The 26,601-nt window shown below is 58.2% G+C and overlaps 1 protein-coding gene across 1 annotated transcript; it reads right to left on the reverse strand.

Moving 5' to 3' along the window:
- Positions 1–1,013: 1,013 nt before the first annotated feature.
- INTS3 (integrator complex subunit 3) lies at positions 1,014–26,263 on the reverse strand. The gene is made up of 30 exons (XM_034071092.1): positions 26,171–26,263; positions 24,244–24,327; positions 23,366–23,449; positions 21,116–21,229; positions 20,870–20,954; positions 17,771–17,837; positions 15,685–15,829; positions 15,144–15,273; positions 14,580–14,677; positions 13,942–14,133; positions 12,899–12,986; positions 12,455–12,534; positions 11,836–11,927; positions 11,547–11,653; positions 11,343–11,462; positions 10,481–10,610; positions 9,967–10,021; positions 9,571–9,674; positions 9,375–9,419; positions 9,013–9,132; positions 8,133–8,286; positions 6,866–6,934; positions 5,897–5,972; positions 5,456–5,569; positions 5,340–5,388; positions 4,815–4,982; positions 3,104–3,204; positions 2,767–2,839; positions 1,966–2,122; positions 1,014–1,245 (listed from the first exon to the last, which is right to left on the reverse strand). The coding sequence occupies exons 1-30, from the start codon at positions 26,261–26,263 to the stop codon at positions 1,168–1,170; spliced, it is 3,072 nt and encodes a 1,023-aa protein (XP_033926983.1). The 3' UTR covers positions 1,014–1,167.
- Between the last annotated feature and the right edge of the window lie 338 nt (positions 26,264–26,601).

A 26,601-nucleotide genomic window follows, 5' to 3' on the forward strand; every position in this document is an offset into this window, starting at 1 on the left:
AGGGAGCTGATTGGACGGAGCCCCCACGATGGGAGACTCCCATTGGCTGCAGCAATAGTTAGGGACACGCCCACTTACCCCCCCCGAAGGTGCTGATTGGACGGAGGCCGCACGACGGGAGACTCCCATTGGTTATAGCGATAACTGGGACACGCCCCCTTGCCCACCCCGAGGGAGCTCATTGGACGGCGCCCGCACGACGGGAGACTCCCATTGGTTATAGCGATCGCTGGGGACACGCCCCCTTAGCCCCTTCGAGGGAGCTCATTGGACGGAGCCCGCACGATGGGAGACTCCCATTGGCTGCAGCGATCGCTGGGGACACGCCCCCCCCTCCGCCCTCCCCTCCACCCTCTCCGACGGCGCTCATTGGACGGAGTCCGCACGACGGGAGCCTCCCATTGGCTGCAGCGATCAATGGGGACGCCCCCTCCCCACCCGTTTGGACACGCCCACAGCGCCCCCATTGGGCAGGGCTACGGTGACGTCCACCCCTCCGACCCGCCCATTGGTTAGAGCAGTGAGACCCCGCCCCTTCAATGGACACGCCCCTAAGGGGCTCTCCCGTTGCCCCTCCCCCCCCACCCTTTCCCGTTCCCATCAGCCCCCATTGAGCCCGGGGGCCCCGCCCATGGCCCCGCCCCCTCTGCACCCCCCCCATTGAGTCTCCTCTATCCCCAGTCCCCATAGACCCCAATGGAGCCCCCACCCCATAGAGGGGGGGTCACAGCACCATAAAGGGGGTTCACCATAAAGGGGGGGTCACCATAAAGGGGGGGTCACCATAAAGGGGGGGTCACCATAAAGGGGGGGTCACAGCATCAAGGGGGTCTCTGTACAAAACAGGACAGGATTTTATTGCTGTTTCCTTTAAAAACACTTAAAAACTCCATTAACTTTGGGGGGGGGATGGGCACGGACCAGCCCCCCCCTCCCCCCACCCCCCTCCCCCATCCCTTTGTGGGGGGGGGGTTGGTGTCAGTGGGGCCCTATGCCCCCCCCAGCACCAGGACTCACTTGCACTCCTTTATTTCCACCATGCCCACAAAGGGGGGGGCAGGATGTGCCCCTGCCCCACATCACCCCATGGATATGGGGGTTGGAGGGGGGGTCCCGTCGGTGTCCCCCCCCCCCCATGAGCATCCATATGGATCCGGTCCTGGAGCATCAGTCGCTGTCGGAGCCCACGGCTGAGGACCCTTTGCGCTTCCTCTTGGGGGGCTTGGGTTTGGTGTCCTCCTCCTCCTGCAGCAGATGGGGGGCACCGCTATGGGTCACGATATGGGGCAGCCCTAGAGGTACTTATATAGGGGGTAATGGGAGGGGGGCACACTTACAGGTCCCTATAGGTGGGGGGCAAACCTATGGGTGGGGGGCAGCCCTATAGGTCCCTATATAGGGGGTAATGGGGAGGGGGGCACCCCTATAGGTCGTTATAAAGGGGGCAATGGGGAGAGGGGCACCCCTATAGGTCCCTATATAGGGGACAATGGGGAGGGGGGCACCCTTATAGGTCCCTATAGGTGGGAGGCACCCCTATAGATCCCTATATAGGGGGTAATGGGGAGGGGAGCACCCCTATAGGTCCCTATATAGGGGTAATGGGGAGGGAGGCACTCTTACCGGTCCCTATATAGGGTGCAAGGGGGAGGGGGGCACCCCTATAGGTCCCTATATAGGGGGCAATGGGGAGGGGGGGACCCTTATAGGTCCCTATATAGGGGGCAATGGGGAGAGGGGCGCCCCTATAAGTCCCTAGATAGGGGTCAATGGGGATGGGCTCCCCCATAGGTCCCTCTATAGGGTTCAATGGGATGGGCTCCCCCATAGGTCCCTCTATAGGGTTCAATGGGATGGGCTCCCCCATAGGTCCCTCTATAGGGTTCAATGGGATGGGCTCCCCCATAGGTCCCTCTATAGGGTTCAATGGGTAGGCTTCCCCATAGGTGTGAGTGGGGCGCTGACCGAGGCGCTGCTGGAGCCTGACTCCTCCTCGGGGTTGGGGGGCTGGGCTGTGCTCTTGCGGCTCCGGGGGCTCACGGTTGGGGCCTTGCGACGGCTCTTGGGGGGTTTGCTGGACGAGTCCTCGTAGTCCTCGGCCAGGGAGAAGAGGTCACTGAACCTGGAGCGGGATGGGATGGGATGGGAATGGGGATGGGAATGGGGATGGGGATGGGGATGGGGATGGGGATGGGATGGGAATGGGATGGGGATGGGATGGGAATGGGAATGGGGATGGGGCAGGATGGGAATGGGATGGGGATGGGGAGGGATGGGGATGGGGATGGGGATGGGATGGGGATGGGGATGGGGATGGGGATGGGGATGGGGATGGGGATGGGGATGGGATGGGATGGGGATGGGGATGGGGATGGGGATGGGGATGGGGATGGGGATGGGGATGGGAATAGGGATGGGGATGGGGATGGGGCAGGATGGGAATGGGGATGGGAATGGAGATGGGGATGGGAATGGGGATGGGGATGGGGATGGGAATAGGGATGGGGATGGGGATGGGGCAGGATGGGATGGGAATGGGAATGGGGATGGGGCAGGATGGGAATGGGGATGGGGATGGGAATGGGGATGGGGATGGGAATAGGGATGGGGATGGGAATAAGAATGGGTCGGGATGGGGATGGGAAATAATGGGGATAGGGATGGGAATGGGTCAGGATGGAGATGAGAATGGGTCAGGGTTGGGACAGGAATGGGTTGGGATGGGGATGGGAACAGGGAGGATGGCAGAGGAAGGAAGGAGCTCACTTCATCTTATGGGCTTCATCGCAGCTGGCCTGGACGTGCTGCAGAGCCTGTAGGATCGGGGTCTGGCTGAAAACTGGGAGAGGAGGAAAACGGGAATGAGGGATGGGATCCGTGTCCTCCCCCCCCCAATCCCATGGGATGGATCCGTGTCCATGGGATGGGATCCGTGTCCTCCCCCCCCCAATCCCATGGGATGGATCCGTGTCCATGGGATGGGATCCGTGACCTCCCCCCCCCCAATCCCATGGGATGGGATCTGTGTCCATGCGATGGGATCCGTGTCCTTCCCCCCCCCAATCCCATAGGATGGATCCGATCCCATGGCATGTATCCTTACAGTTCTGTTTGGTGTTGCTCAGGTTGAGCCGCAGGTTGTCCAAGTGCTCCAGGATCTGCTCCAGGGTCAGCTGGGCCAGTTTGCTGCTGGAGCTGCGGAGGCTGCAGGTACAGCACCCATCAGTGCACAGCACCCATCAGTGCACAGCACCCATCAGTGCACAGCACCCATCAGTGCTCAGCACCCATCAATGCACAGCACCCATCAATGCACAGCACCCATCAATGCACAGCACCCATCAGGGCACAGCACCCATCAGGGCACAGCACCCATCAATGTACAGCACCCATCAGTGCACAGCACCCATCAATGTACAGCACCCATCAGGGCACAGCACCCATCAATGCACAGCACCCATCAATGCACAGCACCCATCAATGTACAGCACCCATCAGTGCACAGCACCCATCAATGCACAGCACCCATCAATGCACAGCACCCATCAGGGCACAGCACCCATCAGGGCACAGCACCCATCAATGCACAGCACCCAACGGGGGGGGGGGGGGCACATCCTGCTTGGCTCCATCCCAACCCATTAATGAGCAGGAATTGGACCTGGATCCATCTGGGATCATGGGAAGTGGTTTGTTCCATTGGGAAAGGGCATCGATAGGGAGGAGCAGACGCCTTTGGGGGCACCCAGAGGGTGCTGGGGCCATGGGTGCAGGATGGGTGCTCTGCTCTCCCAGGACACTAGATGTCCTTCCTCCTCCATCCCAAGGGCTGCAGGAAGCCGGTTGGGATAGGGCCGGGAAGCAGCTCCTCCTCCAGCTCTGCCCATCTCAATCCACTCTTCCCTATGGCTCAAAGCATTCCCATTATCCTGGCCCTGCATCCCTCCCCTCTTCCAGCTCTCTTGTGGGTCTTGGGATGCAAAGGACTGCACTAGGAGATGCTCTGGGTACCAGGAGATGCTCTGGGTACCAGGGGATGCTCTGGGTACCAAGAGATGCTCTGGGTACCAGGAGATGCTCTGGGTACCAGGAGATGCTCTGGGTACCAAGAGATGCTCTGGGTACCAGGGGATGCTCTGGGCATCAGGAGATGCTCTGGGTACCAGGGGATGCTCTGGGTACCAAGAGATGCTCTGGGTACCAGAAGATGCTCTGGGTACCAGGAGATGCTCTGGGTACCAGGGGATGCTCTGGGTACCAAGAGATGCTCTGGGTACCAGGGGATGCTCTGGGTACCAAGAGATGCTCTGGGTACCAGGAGATGCTCTGGGTACCAGGGGATGCTCTGGGTACCAAGAGATGCTCTGGGTACCAAGAGATGCTCTGGGTACCAGGAGATGCTCTGGGTACCAGGAGATGCTCTGGGTACCAAGAGATGCTCTGGGTACCAGGGGATGCTCTGGGTACCAAGAGATGCTCTGGGTACCAGGAGATGCTCTGGGTACCAGGGGATGCTCTGGGTACCAGGAGATGCTCTGGGTACCAAGAGATGCTCTGGGCATCAGGAGATGCTCTGGGTACCAGGGGATGCTCTGGGTACCAGGAGATGCTCTGGGTACCAGGGGATGCTCTGGGTACCAAGAGATGCTCTGGGTACCAAGAGATGCTCTGGGCATCAGGAGATGCTCTGGGTACCAAGAGCAGGTTCAGCACTGGGACCTGCTTGGTTCCTGGGCTCCCAATGGGATACAGGGGACACAAAGGGACCCAGTGGGGCAGGGGGGGGTTAGGGGGTGCCTGCCCCAGCCCCACACCTCTGCCTCTTGCGGGGCAGGCTGTTGTTCTTGATGAGCAGGGATTTGATGTGCTCGGCCAGGAGGTCATCGTGTTTGATGCACCAGTGCCGCAGGATACTGGTGGTGAACTGGTCCTCGGGGTGGCAGGGCCGGCTCAGCACCATCTTCACCATCTCCTCGCTGGGCCTGTGGGTACCAGAGGAGGGAGGATGAGGAGGTCCCTGCCCCATCACCCCTATCCCATCCCTTATCCCAGCACCATCATCCTAAGCTTTCCACTAAGGCTCTTTGGAGCTGGGATTAGCTGAGGTTAATGATGCTCTGCAGTGCAGGATGCGACCACGCAGGGAGAGGAACCAAGCTCCATCCCTGCAGGAGGCAGGGGATGCTCCCCTATGGTAGGGAATGGGAGCAAAGGGGAAGCACCAGGAATGAGGGTTTTCCAACCTGAATCCTAATGGATTCAAGCTTGGGGGGGGAGCATCCTCTTGGCCCTGCCCCATTGATGCTGCCTCTGGCCCCACAGCATCACACAGCACTTACTTCTCCCTCCTCAGCTGCAGCAATAGGCAGGACAAGGCCTCGGGGTGGTCTGGGAAGAGAGGAGATGCTCAGTGATGTGGTCCCATCCTGCACCCAGGCTCCAGGGCTCAGCTCACCTTTGTACTTGAGGTGCTGCAGGATGGGGATGATGGTCTCCAGTGGGATGCTGTGCGCCAGGAAGAGCTGCCATGTGCAGTACTGCTCAAAGGTCTCCCAATCCAGGCTCTGAACTAGGGATGAGGGGGATGGAGACGGGAATGAGAGCTTGGAAAGGCTTCTCCATCCCATAAGGGGCGGCTGGGAGGCCAAATCCTGCCCAGTGGGTGATGCTGGGGCAGTGGTTGCGGGTACCAAGTGCAATGGGCTCCATATGAGAGGCTTAAGCAGAGTGGTCCAAGGGCCACACTAAACAGGGTGAGGGGCTCCATGATGGGGGGGGGGGTCACATCCAGCAGGAAGCAAAGGGAAAGGCTGATTCCAACCTTTCCCATCCCATCCCAATGCATTGGAGTTGGTACAGGTGGATATGGATATGGGATGCTCAGGATGCTACTCACTGAGGATGTTGAGCACCGAATCCTTGCGGAACATGACCAGGTTGCCCATCATCACGTGGCAAACCAGCTCCTGCAACTGGGAACGGAGGAAAACAGGGATCAGAGGGAGAGCTTCCCATGGGATAAGGCCGGAGAGCAAGAGGGAATCCCAAGGGATGCATCCACATCATCCTCGGGATGGACCAAAGGGGAATGGCTTGAACCTGCCATAGGGGTGATGGGGATGGCATTGACTCATCCCTGCATCCTTGGGAGAGCTGGGAGCAGATGGGATATGGGGATGGGAGCACCATTCCCTGCTTGGGCATCCTCCCTGCTCCAGAGCCCATAGAGCCCCATGGCTCTGCCCCACAGCCCTGCCCCATAGCCCTGCCCCATAGCCCTGTTCACAGGGACCACATAGCCAGGAATAAGAACAGGAAAGAAGGAATTGGAGCTGGGAGGGGAGAGGAAACCCATGGAGCTCTGTTGGGAAGCACAAATCCTGGCTCTGGAGCACGACGGCTCCAACCCTTCCTGTGCCCAGCTTTGCTTCCAGGCCGGGAATAGCAGGAACAGCCCAGGAATGATGGATAAAGAAGGTTCAGGGGTTATCAGCCCATCAGCAGAACCAGGCAGCTCCGGCATTCCTGCTATTCCAGGCTTGCTCCGGGCAGCTATTCCATAGGGAATATAGGTTCCTTCTTCCGGGGGGGGGGTCTGAAGGAGGGGTCCCGGCTGCAGCGCATCCCACCAGGAGATGGGAATGTGCTGCCTGCATCCTGCCTGCATCCTGCCTGCATCCTGCCTGCATCCATGGAGCTCAGCCTGAGGTTTCTGCCTCTGGCAGAGGGGGCTATGACTGATCCCAGTGATTGGGGATTAGGCACCGATTCCCTCTTGGAATGATGCCGGATGCAGCTTGGGTTCAGCCTCCCTCATGGATGGGTGATCCCAGGCTTCCAGTTCTTGGGAATGGGACAAGCGGACCTGGAATGAGTCGATGACGGCCACGATCATGTTGAGCAGCTCTCCGCTCCGGAGGGTCTCATCTGGGAACTATGGGAGACAAGGAAAACCGGATTTGGGAAGGGACACAAGGAAAAGGCCAAAGGAGAGCACCCGGATCCCATTGCTAAGGGCATCGCACGATGCTCCTGCATCCTCCTGCCCGAGGGATGGAGCAGAACCAGCTTCCCAAGGGAAGCTGCAATGGGAAGAGGAGCCAAGGAAGCTGCTCCCTGGATCCCATCTGGACCTTGCAGAGCTGCACAGGGTGGGGGTGATGGAATTCCGGGTGTTTGGAATTCCACTGTTTACCCCTGCTCCTTGTGCACTGCAGGATTCCCCCTGTGGAGTACCCAAAGGGCTCCCTGCCCCCTCCACAGTGTTCCTAGGCCCCTTTCCCCATAGATCCCAATGGGAATTGCCTATGGAAAAGGGCTGCAGAGCAGAGGCAGAGCTGGGCCCTCTCCATGGATCTGGAGGGGACATTCCCCTCCCTCCTGCCCTGGAAGCAAACACCTCAAAGGAAAGAGCTGGGAACGGGATCCATCCCCATCCTCATCTCCATCTCCATCCCCATCTCCATTCCCATCCCATCTTCATCTCCATCCCATCTCAATCTCCATTTCCATCCATCCCCATCTTCATCTCCATCCCATCCCCATCTCATGTCCATCCTCATCCCCATCCCCATCCCATCCCCATCCCCATCCCATCCCCATCACATCCCCATCCCCATCCCCATCCCATCCCCATCCCATCCCATCCCCATCTCCATCCCCATCTCCATCCCCATCCCATCCCCATCCCCATCCCCATCCCATCCCCATCCCATCCCCATCCCCATCCCCATCCCATCCCCATCCCCATCCCATCCCCATCCCCATCCCATCTCCATCCCATCCCCATCCCCATCCCCATCCCATCCCATCCCCATCCCCATCCCATCCCCATCCCATCCCCATCCCCATCCCATCCCCATCCCCATCCCCATCCCATCCCCATCCCATCCCCATCCCATCCCATCCCCATCCCATCCCCATCCCCATCCCATCCCCATCCCCATCCCATCTCCATCCCATCCCCATCCCCATCCCCATCCCATCCCCATCCCCATCCCATCTCCATCCCATCCCCATCCCCATCCCATCCCCATCCCCATCCCATCCCCATCCCATCCCCATCCCATCCCCATCCCCATCCCATCCCCATCCCACCCCCCAGCAGGGCTCAGCACCGGTGCTGAGCACACCTCAGTGTAGATGGATGGGGTGAGGTAGCAGAGCAGCCGCACGTCATCCTCCTGACAAGCCTTCATGTCCATCATGAGGCAGGTGTGCAGGTCCCCCAGCTGCGTGGCCTGGGCAAAGCACTCGTACAGGCTCATCTTACCTGCTGCTGCTTTGCTGGGGGGGCAGGAGGAGGAGGAGGGAGGGGGAAGAGGGAGGAAGAAGAGGGAGGATGGGGAGGATGAGGGGGAAGAGGGGGAGGAAGGGGAGGAAAGGGAGGAAGGAGAAGGAGGAAGATGAGGGAAGAGGGAGGAAGGGGAGAAAGGGGAAGGAGGAAGGAGGAGGAAGAAGAGGGAAGAGGGAGGAAGGGGGAGGAAGGGGGAGGAAGGGGGAGGAAGGGGGAGGAAGGGGGAGGAAGGGGGAGGAAGGGGGAGGAAGGGAAAGGAAGGGGGAGGAAGGGGAGGAGGAAGGGGAAGGAAGGGAAAGGAAGGGGAAGGAAGGGGGAGGAAGGGGGAGGAAGGGGAAGGAAGGGGAAGGAAGGGGAAGGAAGGGGAAGGAAGGGGAAGGAAGGGGGAGGAAGGGGGAGGAAGGGAAAGGAAGGGGGAGGAAGGGGAGGAGGAAGGGGAGGAGGAAGGGGAAGGAAGGGAAAGGAAGGGGAAGGAAGGGGGAGGAAGGGGAAGGAAGGGGAAGGAAGGGGAAGGAAGGGGGAGGAAGGGGGAGGAAGGGGAGGATGGGGAGGGAGGAAGGAGAAGGAGGAAGAAGAGGAAGGAAGAGGAGGAAGAGGAGGAAGAGTTGGGCACGTGGGTGCAAGGAACCAGCAGCCCCAGCCCCATCCTGGCTCCGTGTCCATAGGCAGCAGGATCCCAATGGGAATCTCATCCGCTCCCACCCCCCAGACCCTACCTGGCCCTCAGGTAGTACAGGAGGTGGTATCCGATCTTGGGCTGCTTCTGGTAGAGCTCGGACAGCAGATCCAGCAGCAGGGAGAAGCCACTGTTGTCCTCCTGCATCTGGCACAGGTTCCTTTGGGATACAGGGAAGGAGCATGAGGAGATCCCCCCATGGGTCCTATGGGGCTTGGAGCATCCTGATCCAGTGGGAGCTGTCCCCATATCCATGGAGCTGGATGAGCCCCTTCATCCCAACCCATTCCATGCTTCCATGGTCCCAGCTCTCCCATCCCTTGGTGAGGAGCCAATTGGACCCATGGTGGCACCAGGAAGCCCTTTCCCAAACACAATTCCAGGATTCGGGAAGAGTCCTACCTAAATATTAGGTAAAGTGGCTTCCCTACGGACTCCTCCAAGGACCTGGCAGGATGAGGCCAAGAGTCAGAGCTCCCTGTGTGGGTAGCAGGGCAGGAGATAGGGATGCTCCTGCCCATGGATCCCAATTCCCGGCTCATCCCAGGCACAGACGGAGCCTCGAGGCCCTCGTGCATCCATAGGGATCATTCCTTACTCCTCCGTGATCTCCTCTGGCAGAACCTCCCCTCGGAAGTGGGCCTTGAAGAGCTCCTGGAGGCAGGAAGCGAGGCCGGACAACTGCTCCGAGTCAAAGTCCTCCTGGAAAAGCAGGGATGAGAGCTGGGAAGCTGTGGGAGCCAGGGATGAGAGCTGGGGATGGATACAGGGATGCTCGGACTCAGCTTCCTGCCCTATGGCATTCCCAGTTGGTTGAGCCTAATGGGAGCCCTCCATCACTAACTGCAGCATTCCCAAAGGCTCCAAAGGACGCTGGGATGAAGGGAGAAGCACCATCATTCCCAGAGGGAATGCTCCAGTGGGAAGCTGCACTTTGGGGTCCCTTTGTCCCTGTTGCTTTTCCAGAGCCAATTCCTTGGGATCAGGCTGTTACCTCCAGGACTTGATCCACGATTTCCTGCATGACCTCACATTGAGCTTCCGTATCACTGGAGCACGAAAACAAGAGGAAATCCAAGTGAGGGAGGAAGATGCCGGGAGCAGGGATAAGGAATGGGGGGGTCAGTGCTTGGAGCCAGCACCAGTTTGGACTGGTGCTGGTGCCAGGTTAGGGGAAGGCAGCGTCTGCCCCAAGCCGAGCGCATTCCAGGGCTGGAAAGCTTAAGCTGAAGGGCAATTCCAGCCCTGGGCACACAGATCCCATGGGATGAGCCCCATTGGGAGCAGCTCATTCCAATGCGGAGGGGGAAGTGCAGGGACCATATGGATCCAGGTCCAGCTCTGCCCGTGTGCGGATGCATCCCAAGGGCAGCATCCCTTCACCAGCACAACACACAGCATGGAGCCTCCTGCCTTTCCCTATTGCTCTCCAAGCATTCCAAGCATCCTCATCCATCATTCCCAGGAGGAATGATGATCCCGCATGGACACAGCTGAGCATCACCAACCTCCCCTTCTGCAGCTGCAGGACTTTATCCTTCAGGGACTCATCCAGCTGGTCCAGGAAGGGGGTGATGTCCACAGGCTCCTCCACGATGGCTTCTTTAATGGGATGGAACCGGAATTCCCTCTTCTTTCCTGCAGCAAAGCAGCAGTGGGAAGGGGCCAAGCCCTGCCCTACATGTGTGGGGCACTGCCCTGGCCTCATCTCTTGCCTTCCCCCATGTTGAGGGTAACAGGAATAGGGATATGGGATGGGATGGGGGGGCTGGAATTGCAGCTCCCACTCCATGGAGCTTCCAAACCTGCTCCATACATGAAGCACCAGGGCACAGGACCTCACTTAGGGGTCCCAAGCAGGCAGCAGAGCCCAATGGGGCTATTGAGGAGGATGCTAGAGCCCAGGGTCACATCCTCTGCCCCATTGTGCCCCATAGAAGTCCCACCAGCAAGGGGAGGAAGAGCCTGAGATGCCTCCAGCTCCTCCCAGGGGATCCACAGAAGGGATCCCGGCTTTCCCAGCCCCATTCCAGAGGGAGGGAGTGTAAGGAAACCCATGTTGAATGAGCAATGGAGAGGCCTGAGCTGGAGATGGCCTATTCCCAAAGCAGAGATGGCCTATTCCCAAAGCAGAGATGGCCTATTCCCAAAGGATAAAGGGCTACACTTGAAGGCTCCAAGCTCCAGGAATAACAAGGAGATGAATCCCAGTTTTCCATGGATCAGATCCAAGCCTGGTTGTCAGGGACTGGGAAGCAGCAGAGCATTGGCCTCAACCCCAACAGAAGGAAACCTGGAGCTCAAGAACACCATTCCCACTGGGAATCATGTGGGATCCTCCTGCAGTGATGCTGGATGAGCCTTCCTCACCTTTGTTGTTCAGATCCTCCTCATCATCACTGAAGGCAGCCTCAGCGTTGTCATAGCAACTGTCATCCTTCTCTGCCATGTGGTTCTCCATCTCCATGGATACGGGTTCCTCGATTTTCACTGGGAAAAGGGGTCAGGTTATCTGGGATCACACAGGGATGGATCCGGAATATCCCAACTCCATCCATCCATCCTGCTCCTTACCTTCAATGGGGGGTGAGGGTGAACTGCAGAACTCCGGGAACTTCTCCCTGAGCATGGCCCTGAGCTCCTTATCCAGCTTGGGATTGTCAAAGAGAGGGGCCAAATGGCTGGGAAAAGGATAAGGAAAAGCCTTTGGATCCTTATGGGCTTCCCAATGGGATTGGGGCCAGCAGGAGCTGCATAGGGATGGGCATAGGGATGCTTCCTATGGCTTTCCGGGTGCGAGGAACGGGGCTCAGCACCAGGATGGAGCCACAGCTCCCAGAGCATCCATTGGGATTTGCCTTACGCAAGGACTCTCTTCTCCACGATGTGGGTCAGGGAATTGAAGACCCCTTGCCGGACATGAGCCTCCAGAGGGGGATAGAAGTTGGGAATGATCTGGAAGCAGGAGCAGAATTCCATGTTAACGCAGGAATCCCTCTGCCTCCAGGGGCATTCCCAAGCATCTGGAGCATGGGGATGAGCATCCAACAGGATCCATTGGATGGGGCCAGAAGGGGACCAGCCCTTTCCTGCTTCCCGTTCCCCTTCCCAAAGCAGGGATGAGGAACACGCATGGATGCTGTGGGAAGCCCTGGGAGCCATTGCTGCAGGAGAGGGGAGCTCCCTGAACATCATCCCTTATCCCAAGGACCCACAGGATACAGGGGCAGGCTCTGATCCATCCCTGGGCAGGATCATTCCATTGGGCTCCAAAGGGGACAATTCCAAAGCCTTTTCCCTACTGATGCTCATCCTTCGGGATGTGTTGATGGAATTCCCAGGGATGAAACACACGTGGGCCCAATGCTCTGCTCCAAGCTCCAGGTGTAACAGGGTCCTCAGCAGTGGTGCATTCCCAGCCCCCCCCCCATTAGCCAAGCCTAATCCCGATGGAATTCCCTATGGATGCAGGGGCAGCTCACCCGGCACATGAAATCCAGCAGCGTGGCCGTGATGGCCGGATGAGGCTTCATGGAATGATGCATCACCAGGATGGCAGGCTCTGCATGGACACAGCAGGATGGTGCTCAGCACCCAGCCTGGGCCCTCAGAGCGGCTGCAGGGAACCTGGAGAGGGGCTTGGGACAAGGGATGGGATGGGATGGGAAGAACAGCTTCTGATGGGAATTGCTGGGTGGGATACTGGGAAGCTCTTCCCCATGAGGGTGCTGGGACACTGGGATGGGTTGAATGGAGGAGGTTTGGATGCCCCATCCCCATGGAGCTGGATGGGCTTTAAGCTCCATTCATCCCAACCCATTCCATGGCTCCAGGATCCAGAGCCCTTTGGTGATGGAGCTTTCCCCCCCTGCCTCCGAGCCCTCCTCCAACCCCCGTGCATCCAAAGCCAGATTCCCTATGGATACCTATGTTCATGATGCTGTCCTTCTCCGGGCTGAAGAAGAGCCAGTCATAGAATAAGGCCAGTTTGGCATTGGAAGCAGCAACGTTGGACTGGAGCAGGGAGAAAGCACATAAGGGATTGATGGAGGCAGCGCTGATCCCAAACGGGATGTGCTGATCCCAAACGGGATGTGCTGATCCCAAACGGGATGTGCTGATCCCAAACGGGATGCGCTGATCCCAAACGGGATGCGCTGATCCCAAAAGGGATGCGCTGACCCCAAACGGGATGCGCTGACCCCAAACGGGATGTGCTGATCCCAAACGGGATGTGCTGATCCCAAACGGGATGCGCTGACCCCAAACGGGATTAGCTGATCCCAAACGGGATGTGCTGATCCCAAACGGGATGCGCTGATCCCACTGCTGTGCGGCCGGAGCCGGGATGCTCTTCCCATGAAGGAGGGCCGAGCTTTTTGGGATGAGCTGGGAATGCTTTGAGCCAAGGAGCTCCAGGCTTGGGATGGGCTGGGATGGAAGCCATAAGGTACCAGAACACCCATTGGGATCCCTCAAACCCCATAAGCATCCCTGAGACCCAAAAGGCTTCGGGTTAGGGTTAGGACAAGCCGGAAGCAATCTGCCCATCCCAAAGGGTTAGGGTTAGAACAATCGGGATGCGAGCTGCCCATCCCAAAGGGTTAGGGTTAGGACAATCGGGATGCAATGTGCCCATCCCAAAGGGTTAGGGTTAGGACAATCGGGATGCGAGCTGCCCATCCCAAAGGGTTAGGGTTAGGACAATCGGGATGCAATGTGCCCATCCCAAAGGGTTAGGGTTAGGACAATCGGGATGCAAGCTGCCCATCCCAAAGGGTTAGGGTTAGGACAATCGGGATGCAAGCTGCCCATCCCAAAGGGTTAGGACAATCGGGATGTGAGCTGCCCATCCCAAAGGGTTAGGGTTAGGACAATCGGGATGCAATGTGCCCATCCCAAAGGATGCACAGCACACTCCATCCCAAGCAATCCCAGGCTCATTCCCATGCGGATGCAGGGATCTCACCGTGCAGGTGGTGAGCAGCCAGCCGATGATAGCCCAGCGCGGGAGGATGTCGGAGCTCAGCACCTCGTTGGATGGATGCACCACCCCACAGATGTACCGGATGAGGTCACAGCGCAGGGACTGGCTGTCTGGGGTGGACAGGTACTGGCGCTGGAACCAGTCCTGGTACCGCTTCTGCTGCCCGAAGCGCACCTGAGGGCAATGGAGCATCCCTATGGCATCCCTGAGCTTCCCTTGGGAAGGAGCCACATTCCCTGGCAAAGCCGGATCGGGCCCTTATGGATGCCAGGGATGGTCAGACCCAGCCCCACTGTGGCCATGGGGATGCTCCGGTGCTGGCAAGGGAATGGGAATAGGAATGGGAATGGGAATGGGATGGGAATGGGAATGAGAATGGGATGGGAATGGGATGGGAATGGGAATGGGATGGGAATGGGATGGGAATGGGAATGGGAATGGGAATGGGATGGGAATGGGAATGGGAATGGGATGGGAATGGAATGGGAATGGGATGGGAATGGGATGGGAATGGGATGGGAATGGGATGGGAATGGGAATGGGATGGGAATGGGATGGGAATGGGAATGGGAATGGGATGGGAATGGGATGGATGCTCCCAGTGCCTGTACTGGGATTACCCTTGAGGTCATGAAGAGCAGCTTGGTTTCCATGTCGGGAGTGAGGCGACAGGCAAGGAACTTGCGGGATGTCCTGGACTGCAGGAGCTGGAGGACACCTGGGAACAGAGATCCCATCAGTGGGATCCAGGCTGGGATCTGCCACCATCCGCATGGAGCTGAGCTTGGGGCATTGAGCTCCATCCCCACAGGGCTACAGGGATCAGGATTGGGGCTGGAAAAGGGAGATCAGTGCAAGGATGCCAGGAAGGGGATGGGAGGAAAGGAGAAGCTGCAGAGCAAACAGGGATGGGAGCCAGAGGAGGAGAAGGAATTCCAGAGGCCAAGGGCCACACTGTGACCAACAGGGAACGTTCCCCATCTCCCAGGTGAAAAACAGGGATGGGACAGGGAATCCAGCATGGGAATGCAATTGCTCCCTGGGAAAAGGCACCCCGAGGCAGATGGGAAGGAGAAGGGAGGCTTTGGATAGGACATGGATGGGGATGGGATGAGGGGAATGGCTTAAGCTGGGAGCTGAAGTTGCTCGTCCCTAGGAGGACACTGGGATGGAGGATGTGCTACCTGTGAACTGGGCACTGAGGACCTGTGGGTTATGGATGATGTCCTTCCAAAGCAGCTCGAATTCCGGGATCCTGGCCACGTTCTGCAGCAGCCGCACCAGGTCCCGGCCGATCATGAAGCAATCCATGAACTGGGAAAACAGGGATGGAAAAGCCTCAGGGCCCCGGAGCATCCAGAGGGGAAGCAGGGACAGAGGCCTCCAACCATCACTGCCGCATCCGCATCCCTGCTCCTCTTTGGAAGCACTGGGATCTGGACAAGGGGAAGGGCAGAAGCCATTTAAAGCTCTTCCCTCTCTTCCAAAGGGAACAAGGAGCTGGGAATGTCCCATTCCCATGCCAGGCTCCCATGTTCCAGCTCGGACCTTCCTGGGGATGGAGCTGCAGCACCCATAGGGCAGGATGCGGCAGCCACATGGCATGGGCAGGATGATGCAGGGGAAGCTCAATCCCCCCTTTCCAGCCTGGAATGCGATGGGAATGTGGGATCCACAGCTTCCAAAGGGGGAATACCCACACCGGGATGGAATTGGGATGCTCACCCGTTCCCGGAGCAGGGAGATGCAGAATTCCACCTCCTTCTGGCGCAGCCCTTGCAGCTGGGCTGTGCCATGGTGGTCCACGATGAGCCGCAGGTAGGTGTACACGGCCATGGCGATGAGGAGGCTGCTCTTCAGCACCCATTCCCTGCAATGGGAGCAGAGATCCCAGCCCATCACCTCCTGGATCCGTATCCATAATATCCGATTATGGAGCAAGGGCCGGGAGCTCCGCATGGATCCTGCTTCTTGTGCCCTCAGCATCCTCACAGGGAAGAGCTGCAGATCCCATCCCAAGCTCCCCTCTTCCTCATGGACACACTGGGGTTGAGAGGAGCAGGATGCTCACATCCAGCAGCATTCCAGCCCCTTCCCTAAGCCAGGAGCGCTCCATGGGGCTGTGGTGACCCAAGTGACCAGGGCTGTGTTGAACCTCAGGCCCATGGATCCAGCCTCAGATCCAGGATGGATGGGAAAGGACCTTAAGGGCATGGATGGATCTGGGTTGTCTGAATGCGGATCCCTTTCTCCAGACCAGGTCTGATAGGATTGGGTTGGAGCCGGATGGGCTTGAATCTCCCTTCATCCCATCCCATTCCAGGATGCCAATACCACTAAATCCCTCTGTTTCTCCATGAGCTGCTGCGTCCATCCCACTCCCTCCAGTGATCCCAAGCTCCCTGCTGCCGGGTGTGCCCCATTCCCAACCTCCCCTATGGAAGCTGCACAACAAACAGCCCTGATCCAGAATTAGGATGTTTGTGCTGGATACCAGGAATGGGGATGGAGCAGCCCCAGCAGCTGTAAATCAAGCAGCACTGCAGGCAGCAGCTCCAAGGCTCAGGGGCCTCCAAGCATCCCTGTTTGCTTCCCTGTTTGTTATCCAGTGGGAATGGGCTGTGGAAGGAAGGATGCTGGGGGGGATGCTCCATTGGCCCTGCAGCAATGAGCTTTAACTTCAAGCAGCTGCTCCGGGGCCAAAGCACAGCTGGGATGGGGCTGGGATGAAGATGGGATGAAGCTGGGATGGGGCTGGGATGGGGCTGGGATGGGGCTGGGATGAAGATGGGATGAAGATGGGATGAAGATGGGATGAAGATGGGATGAAGCTGGAATGAAGATGGGATGAAGATGGGATGAAGATGGGATGAAGATGGGATGAAGATGGGATGAAGCTGGAATGAAGATGGGATGAAGATGGGATGAAGATGGGATGAAGATGGGATGCAGCTGGGATTAAGCTGGGATGCGGCTGGGATGCAGCTGGGATGAAGATGGGATGAAGATGGGATGAAGATGGGATCCCAGCCCCACAGCCAGAGGTTGGCTCAAATAGCATGGAATGGGCTTCAATAGCATGGAATTGGCTCAAATAGGATGGAATAGGCTCAAATAACATGGGAAGAGTTGATCTTAGGCAGGGGGGAGATGGTGAAGAACCAAGCTGAGCAGATCCCAAAGGCTCTCTCCTTCCCATCCCATCCCAGGTGGCACTTCCAGCCCAGCCCTCACTGGGAGCCTTAAGCACTGGGATAAGAGGAAAACCAGTGCTGCTCCAGTGCCATTGGGCAGCAAGGACTCTTCCTGCTGTGAGGAATCCTGCTCCTCATCCCCTGCTGCCTGCTCTGCCTGCACAGGACCCTGCTGATCCCATAGGACAACACTGGCCCCACCAGATCCCACTTTTATCCCGGCTGGAGCAGGATTAAACACAGGAAGCTTTTAGGGCAATTAAGTTCTCCAAAAGGAAACCCTCCCTTGGAGCTCAGGAAGGGAATATTCCTGGAATGCTGCTCCCGAGCCACGTGTGCACAAGGGGATGGAGCTGGACACCCACTGGGTGCTGTGTGTTAGGGGCAGCATGGGACATGCACCCCCCCCCAAATCCATATGGAAAGGCTTCGGGATGCTCCCCATACATAACCTGCAGCAAGATGGGTGGAATTGGGGATCCTAACCCCAAAATCCAACCTGGTTGATGCTACCCAAGGGACAGCATCCGAAGTAGGCTGAGGTGCAGGGAACCCCATCAGCATCCCATGTATCTGCCTTGCTCCCAGGCTTTTCCCAGTGGCTCCAGCATCCCTACCTCTGCTCCGTGAGGATCTCCAGCACGTTCTCCGCCAGCCAAATGTTCTTGGCTGTCACATCCCCACCTGGAAGCACACAGAAAAGAGGGAAAAGCCATTCAGGACACAGCAGGGATGTGTGGGGACCACCTCCATCCCTGCATCCCGAAGGGCTGAGGAGCATCCCTGCATCCCGAAGGGCTGAGGAGCATCCCTGCATCCCGAAGGGCTGAGGAGCATCCCTGCATCCCGAAGGGCTGCAGAGCATCCCTGCATCCCAAAGGGCTGAGGAGCATCCCTGCATCCCGAAGGGCTGCGGAGCATCCCTGCATCCCAAAGGGCTGAGGAGCATCCCTGCATCCCAAAGGGCTGAGGAGCATCCCTGCATCCCGAAGGGCTGAGGAGCATCCCTGCATCCCGAAGGGCTGCAGAGCATCCCTGCATCCCAAAGGGCTGAGGAGCATCCCTGCATCCCAAAGGGCTGAGGAGCATCCCTGCATCCCGAAGGGCTGAGGAGCATCCCTGCATCCCGAAGGGCTGCAGAGCATCCCTGCATCCCGAAGGGCTGAGGAGCATCCCTGCATCCCGAAGGGCTGCAGAGCATCCCTGCATCCCAAAGGGCTGCAGAGCATCCCTGCATCCCAAAGGGCTGAGGAGCATCCCTGCATCCCGAAGGGCTGAGGAGCATCCCTGCATCCCGAAGGGCTGAGGAGCATCCCTGCATCCCGAAGGGCTGAGGAGCATCCCTGCATCCCGAAGGGCTGCAGAGCATCCCTGCATCCCAAAGGGCTGAGGAGCATCCCTGCATCCCAAAGGGCTGAGGAGCATCCCTGCATCCCAAAGGGCTGCAGAGCATCCCTGCATCCCAAAGGGCTGCAGAGCATCCCTGCATCCCAAAGGGCTGAGGAGCATCCCTGCATCCCAAAGGGCTGAGGAGCATCCCTGCATCCCGAAGGGCTGCGGAGCATCCCTGCATCCCAAATCCCAGGCTCTTTGGGTTCAGGGATGAAGGGGGGGGGCTTGGATGCATTAAAGCACCACGGACCTGCTGGGGAGCAAAGGAGCTGGGATTCAGCAGTGGGATAAAGGATTTAATGGAGCAGGGCTGGGGATGGAAGGAGCTCATCCCGCTGCAGGGGCAGGGCAATGCCTGCAGCAGGGAAGCACCTCAGGACAATGGGAGCCAGGGGAGGATACTTGGCTCTCGCTTCCCCTCTTCCTGCCCTCAGGAGCAGCCAAGGGAAGCCCCAGCTCAGCCTGGATGCTGGGATCCGGATCCCTCCTCCATGGGGCAGGAACACGGAAGAGGCCCCGTTCCGGTGAGGCAGGAAAGGCCCCACAGGCCCTGGAGGCTCCGGAGATCCCGGAGCTGGGATGAAGGAGGATCCTGGTGCTCCGGGATGGGAGATGGAGCTTCCTGCCTGGTCCTGCCTCCCGCTGAGATTCACCCTCCATAGGGGCAGATGGGCTGGGGCAGGATTGGTGCCTGCCTGCTGCTGAGGGGCAGGCTCTGGGTGCTGCTCTGGACCTGGATGCAGAGCAGCAGGGCTCTGGCTTTGCCACAGCAGAGCAGCAACTGTGCAGCACTGAGAGCACCTATGGTGCTGGTGAGGAGCAGGATGAGGCACAGTGAGGAGCAGGATGCAGGCACAGTGAGGACCAGGATGCAGGCACAGAGAGGAGCAGGATGCAGGCACAGAGAGGAGCAGGATGCAGGCACAGTGAGGACCAGGATGCAGGCACAGTGAGGACCAGGATGCAGGCACAGAGAGGAGCAGGATGATGCACAGAGAGGAGCAGGATGCAGGCACAGAGAGGAGCAGGATGCAGGCACAGTGAGGACCAGGATGCAGGCACAGAGAGGACCAGGATGCAGGCACAGTGAGGACCAGGATGATGCACAGAGAGGAGCAGGATGCAGGCACAGTGAGGAGCAGGATGCAGGCACAGAGAGGAGCAGGATGCAGGCACAGAGAGGACCAGGATGCAGGCACAGAGAGGACCAGGATGCAGGCACAGAGAGGACCAGGATGCAGGCACAGCAAGGACCAGGATGCAGGCACAGAGAGGACCAGGATGCAGGCACAGAGAGGAGCAGGATGCAGGCACAGTGAGGAGCAGGATGCAGGCACAGAGAGGAGCAGGATGCAGGCACAGTGAGGAGCAGGATGCAGGCACAGTGAGGACCAGGATGCAGGCACAGAGAGGAGCAGGATGCAGGCACAGTGAGGACCAGGATGCAGGCACAGTGAGGACCAGGATGCAGGCACAGAGAGGACCAGGATGCAGGCACAGAGAGGAGCAGGACGCAGGCACAGTGAGGACCAGGATGATGCACAGTGAGGACCAGGATGCAGGCACAGTGAGGACCAGGATGCAGGCACAGAGAGGACCAGGATGCAGGCACAGAGAGGAGCAGGATGCAGGCACAGAGAGGACCAGGATGATGCACAGTGAGGACCAGGATGCAGGCACAGAGAGGACCAGGATGCAGGCACAGTGAGGAGCAGGATGCAGGCACAGAGAGGACCAGGATGCAGGCACAGTGAGGAGCAGGATGCAGGCACAGTGAGGACCAGGATGCAGGCACAGAGAGGACCAGGATGCAGGCACAGAGAGGAGCAGGATGCAGGCACAGAGAGGAGCAGGATGCAGGCACAGAGAGGAGCAGGATGATGCACAGAGAGGAGCAGGATGCAGGCACAGTGAGGAGCAGGATGAGGCACAGAGAGGAGCAGGATGCAGGCACAGTGAGGAGCAGGATGCAGGCACAGAGGGGACCAGGATGCAGGCACAGAGAGGACCAGGATGATGCACAGTGAGGACCAGGATGCAGGCACAGTGAGGAGCAGGATGCAGGCACAGAGAGGACCAGGATGCAGGCACAGTGAGGAGGATGATGCACAGTGAGGACCAGGATGATGCACAGAGAGGACCAGGATGCAGGCACAGAGAGGAGCAGGATGATGCACAGTGAGGACCAGGATGCAGGCACAGAGAGGAGCAGGATGCAGGCACAGTGAGGACCAGGATGCAGGCACAGAGAGGAGCAGGATGCAGGCACAGCAAGGACCAGGATGCAGGCACAGTGAGGAGGATGATGCTGGCCCAGGACTCACCTGCAATCTGCTTCATGAAGGTCATGCAGACGCCGTCCGCCCCCAGCACCCCGTTCTTCACCAGCTCCCGCAGCAGCCACACGAGCTGGGACAGGGAGAAACCACTGCAGCTTCCCCACAGCATCCTCCTGCCCCAGCTCCTTGCCATGGGGCAGAGCAGCCCCATCGGTGCCTATTGCCCCCCATCCGTTTGCGGTGCCCGGGAGTAACTGGTGTCTATGGGGCAGAGGAGCTGCTCCTCCTCACCTGGGTGCGACAGGTATCCTGCAGCTTCAGGTACTTCTCCATCAGGATGTGGTTGATCTTGTTGAGGACGATGTTCATCCCATCCCTGCTCACCAGGGCCAGGTCCCGGTAGCACTGTGGGGTCAGGGAACAAGGGATGGTTATGGATGAGGAATGGGCACCGTGGGCCGGGGTTAATGGGATTGATCCTTAGGGAAAAGGACATCCTTTGGACCCCCCAGGGCCATCCTTTGGGATGCTCTACATGGATTCACTGCATGCGGCCCCGGAGCCAAAGGGCACGGACACCACTGGGTGTCTGTGGTCTCTCCAGGGATACTGGATAGTATCCAGGGATATTATCCAGGGATAACAGGATGGGAAGAGGGAATTATCCCGGGGAAAGGAAGGACTTTGTCCATGAGCAGCAGCAGCCAGGGAGCAAAGGTGCTGGCTCTGCTTCCCCTGGGATGCTAATGAGTGCCTGGATGTTAACGTGTGCCACTAATGCCATGGTATTCCAGAGCTCTGGCTCTGCATCCCCCTCCCTGCATTGCTCCTGAGGCCTCTGAAGGTGCCTTGGATCAGATTCCCTGTGCTCAGGCTTTCTCCATCCCTATTCCATAGGGCACTGTGGAAAAGCAGAGGGATCCATCCATCAAATCCCAATTGGAGCAGCAGAGCCCCAGGGATGCAGCTGCTGTGGGGCCTGGAAGTGCTTCTGGAATGCCAAATGAACCAGAGCCAGACTCCAGGTCTCCATATGGAGCTGGGCAGAACACGCAGCATCCCCCTGCCTGTGCCAGCCCCAGACATCATTCCAATGGGAAAACACCAGGATAACGGCAGCCAGACAGGGGGAAAAGCTTTTAATCCCTTTGGAAAGGTCCCTGCCTAAGAGCTGCAGTTAAAGCCATTCCCCTTGTCCTGCCCCTAACACCAGAGTTCATCCAAGCCCCATAGTGGCCAGAGGAGCACGAGCCCCATCCCATCATAGTCAAGGGCAATCCAGGACATCCCCACCCCCTTCCTTATCCAGATTCCTGCCTGCGGGAATCCACAGGGAATGAAGCTCCTCAGGTCCCCACAAGGGCAGGGAGAGGACCTGGATGTCTCCATGACTGGGAGCCCATCACCCATCACCTGCTCCCGGCATTCCCAGCGCATGGAAGTGGGAGGAAGGATGGATGCAGCTTGGAATGAAGGGAGGAGGAGCAGGAGGTGCTGAGCAGGCAGTGGAGGTGCTGAGCAAGCAGTGGGGTCAGTGCACTCTGATCCCGGAGCAATTAAAGCAGGAAGAGGAGGGAGTTGGATCACATCACTTGGGAATGAAGGGGTCAGTGCCCTCCTCATGGCTGGACCAGGGCATCCCAGTGCATCCCAGTGCATCCCAGCTCATCCCAGCTCATCCCGGCTCATCCCTCCTGCCTATGGGGCCAAGGCAACACAGGGCAGGAGGAGAGGGGGGGCTGGGAAAGGCTTCCTTGGATCATGGAATGGGTTGGGATGAAGGGAGCTTAAAGCTCATCCAGTTCCATGGGCTCCAACCTGGCCTTGGATGCTGCCAGGGATGGGGCAGCCCCAGCTTATCCCTTTGGGCCTCACTTCTTCCCTGTCTCCAGCCCAAATCCCCCTTAAGCCACCAGGAAAAGAGGAATCTGGAGCAGGAACAGATGGGAATCCAATCACAGCAGGGATTAAACCAAGGCCAGCACTGGGATCTATGGAGCATCCCTCAGCACCCACTGAGGAGTCCCTTTGAGCCCTTCCCATCCACAGCATCCCAAGAAGGGGCCCAGGAAGGGCTCATTCCAAGGGTTTTCCTTGGAGCTGCTCCAAAGGGATTTAGGGATTCGGGCTGGAATCACCAGAGGGTGGCTGCTGAAAAGCAGTTTTCCTCCAGGAATTCCTAAGGTGGAATCAAAGGGGTTATTCCTGTAGCTTCCAGCATCAAATCCATGCTGGGCCTCCAAGACAAGGCAGAACCATGGAATCCCAGCCTGGGATGGGTGGGAAAGGACTTTAAGGTCCAGTTCCAGGTGGGAATTCTTTCCAGGTTGCTCCAAGGCCCTTTGGATCCAACTCCTTTAGAACCAGCTCCTGCTTCCCACAGGGAAACCCAATTCATTCCCAAGCCCTTTCCCTTGGTGGCAGCATCAGCCCCTGGACCACATGGATGCAGCAAAGCCAGGATGCTCTGTCAGCACTGGGATTCCAGGCAGGCCAGAGCCCCAGCACTCCCCATTCCCACATTCCCAATGGAATTCTTACCTTCTGTGCCTGGGCAGGCTCAGTGAGGACCAGAGTGAAGAGCCCCAAGCAGATCTCCTCATGCTGGGGGCTTCCTTTGCAGATCTAAGGGGGAAAAAGGCAGAGCCAACAGTGGGATGGGGCAGGAGGAGCCAGGAATCCCACATGGAGCATCTGAACTGGGAAACTGGGAATACAATACCCATAAAGGGAAGCCCTATGGAGCAAAGGGAATGTCCTGGGTACTGAGAGCTTTGAGTGGCTTTAGGGTATCTGAGGGGCAAGGACCCCCTTGCCTCGACCAGGAGCATGTCATGGAATCATGGAATGGTTTGGGATGGAGATGGAAGCTCATCCATAGAGCTCCATGAGCACTGCCAGGGATGGGGCAGCCCATCATAGGGCACCTGTTGGACCCAATGGATTCCAACCCATTCTCTTCCAAGTGGGAATGCATTCCAGGAGCCCAAACCCCACCCTTGGAATGCTGAGCATTCCCTAGGGAAGGAAGGGGCCTCTGGAGCACAGCCCAAGGTGTTTGGGGGGGTCACAGATGCACCAGACATAGCAGAGAGCCCATGAGCAATGCACACAGCCTTATAGGGTAACATCTGCAGCTCCATCCCCTCACTGGCATGAACGTGCCCATTCCAAAGGGCTGGAATCCGGCTGCTGGGAGCCCAGGCAGAAGCTGAGGCCAAAAAGACATGAGGAATTCCATGTGCGTTCCCACGCTGGGAACGGGGCAGGATCCACCTGAGCCCAGCAATGATCTGAGGCTTCCAAAGGGATTCAAGTGTGGAATTCTCAAGTGGGAATCCTGAATCCCTCCCTCCCCCTCCATGAGTTCCTTGATCCAGGCAGGATCTGGCACATCCCAAAGGACACAAAGGACTCACATGAGCATTGAGAGCATCGTTGGCTTCCCTCTCCGAGAGCCCATTGGTCAGCGCTGTGACGATGCTCACGCATCTCTCCAGCCTCTGGAATCAAGAGGAATCCATTGGGATGCTCCATTGGGATAGGGCTCCAACCCCCCCCCCCCCTTGATCCCAAGCCACTTGGAGGTATCCATCATCCAGGCCTGGAGCTGCTGTTCCCATCCATGTGGGAGCAGCCTGGGAAGCTCCTGGTCCCATCCCATGTGGTTGAGCAGGAGATGCTCCCATGGAGCATCCGCAGGGATGGAGATGGGAAGAGCCATGAAGTCAGGAGCGCAGGCATGGAAAGAGTGGAGAAGCAAACCTTGGGATCATGGGATGGGATGAACAGAGCTTAAAGCTAAGCCAGGTCCAAGCCATTAAAGCCTGGGAGGAATGGGTTTATCCCAGGGGTTTAATGCAGGAGCAATGGGGCAGAGCCCATGAAGATCCCAGCCCTAAAACACAGGAATGATGTGGGAAGGGAGGACAAGATCCAGGAGCTTTAAAGTGGAATCAGCTGGAAACAGCTTTTCCCAGCTGGAATTTGGTCACTGGTGCTGGTTTCCAGCAATGGAAGTGATGGAGATGGATGAGGAGCAGCTTATCCCTGGGAAGTCACCTCCATCCACACACATCCATCCCCATCCCCACTTCCCAACCCGGATCCAGCGGGAGCATCCCAGGACACCCCTTCCGGAGCTGCTTTTCCAGCCCGACTGGAAGCTCCCAATTGGAAACTGGGAATGTTCTGTGCAGCCCTGGCCAGGACCCAACACACACATGGGGAGCAGTGACTGCTTGGAAGGCACATGAATACACTTCCATGGCAGCTTCCAGAGCTTGGGATGGCGTTATTCCCATAGGGATGGGTTATTCCCATAGGGATGGTGTTATTCCCACCAGGATGGAGTTATTCCCATCGGGATGGAGTTATTCCCACTGGGATAGCGTTATTCCCATTGGGATGCTGTTATTCCCACCAGGATGGAGTTATTCCATGCACAGGAGCGGCACCAGACCCCCCCATCCCTATGGGAATCATGGACTGGGATGGAGCTCGCCCAGCCCCACACCGCAGGGGCCGTCTCCCATTGGCTGCCATGGAAGCATCCCCATTGGAACCCATCCCACTCTCCCTCCTCAGGAAGTGCTGCCTTGGGGATGCCGCCTCCATTCCCAATGCCCTAACCCTGGATCCCTGCATCCAGGACCCCCATATCCCTATTCCCATCCCTATTCTTATCCCTATTCCCATCCCTATTCCCATCCCCATTCCCATCCCTATTCCCATTCCCATCCCTATTCCCATCCCCATTCCCATCCCTATTCTTATCCCTATTCCTATCCCTATTCCCATCCCTATTCCCATCCCTATTCCCATCCCCTTCCCCATTCCATCCCCATCCCCTCCCCACCCCATTCCCATCCCCATCCCATCCCCATCCCATTCCCATCCCAATCCCATTCCCATCCCCATCCCCATCCCCATCCCATCCCCATCCCATCCCCATCCCAATCCCATTCCCATCCCATCCCCATCCCATCCCCATCCCCATTCCCATTCCCATCCCCATCCCCATCCCATCCCCATCCCCATCCCATTCCCATCCCATCCCCATCCCATCCCCATCCCCATCCCATCCCCATCCCCATCCCCATCCCCATCCCATTCCCATCCCCATCCCATTCCCATCCCATCCCCATTCCCATCCCATTCCCATCCCATCCCCATCCCATTCCCATCCCATCCCCATCCCCATCCCATCCCCATCCCATTCCCATCCCCATCCCCATCCCATCCCCATCCCCATCCCCATCCCATCCCCATCCCCATCCCATCTCCATTCCCATCCCATCCCCATCTCCATCCCATTCCCATTCCCATTCCCATCCCATCCCATACCTCCTCCAGCTCATCCTTGGCATCCAGCAGGTTGGACACCAGCAGCTTCCCTCCTGCTCCCGCTGCTCCCCCCTTCCCCTTCCCCATCTCCATGGCTGGGGGGGGACCCCCCCACCCCGCTCTTCCTCACCTGAGGAGGAGGAGGAGGGGGGTCCTTATGGGCAGTGCCCCCCCCCCTGCGGCTGCCTATGGAGGGGTATTGGGGATGTAGGGGATATAGGGATATAGGGTTATAGGGAATAGAGGGATATAGGGGATATGGGGTATAGGGATATGGGGATATGGGGATAGGGTTATAGGAATATGGGGATATATGAATATGGGGATATAGGGTTATAGGGATATGGGGATACAGGGTTATGGGGATACAGGGTTATAGGGATATAGGATTATAGGGTTATAGGGATACAAGGTTATAGGGTTATAGGGAT

Source organism: Melopsittacus undulatus, chromosome 20 (assembly GCF_012275295.1).
Source record: "Melopsittacus undulatus isolate bMelUnd1 chromosome 20, bMelUnd1.mat.Z, whole genome shotgun sequence".
In the NCBI taxonomy this organism is placed as follows: Eukaryota; Metazoa; Chordata; class Aves; order Psittaciformes; family Psittaculidae; genus Melopsittacus; species Melopsittacus undulatus.

Bases quoted from the DNA above. Each gene is read 5' to 3' on its own strand.
- INTS3 (XM_034071092.1), bottom strand. From the start codon at position 26,263: ATGGAGATGGGGAAGGGGAAGGGGGGAGCAGCGGGAGCAGGAGGGAAG. The intron at 9,133-9,374 runs GTAGGACTCTTC...TGTATCCCAAAG, and splicing joins CCACTTTACCTAATATTTAG to GAACCTGTGCCAGATGCAGG. The intron at 4,983-5,339 runs GTAAGTGCTGTG...TGGTACCCACAG, and splicing joins CTGCAGCTGAGGAGGGAGAA to GCCCAGCGAGGAGATGGTGA.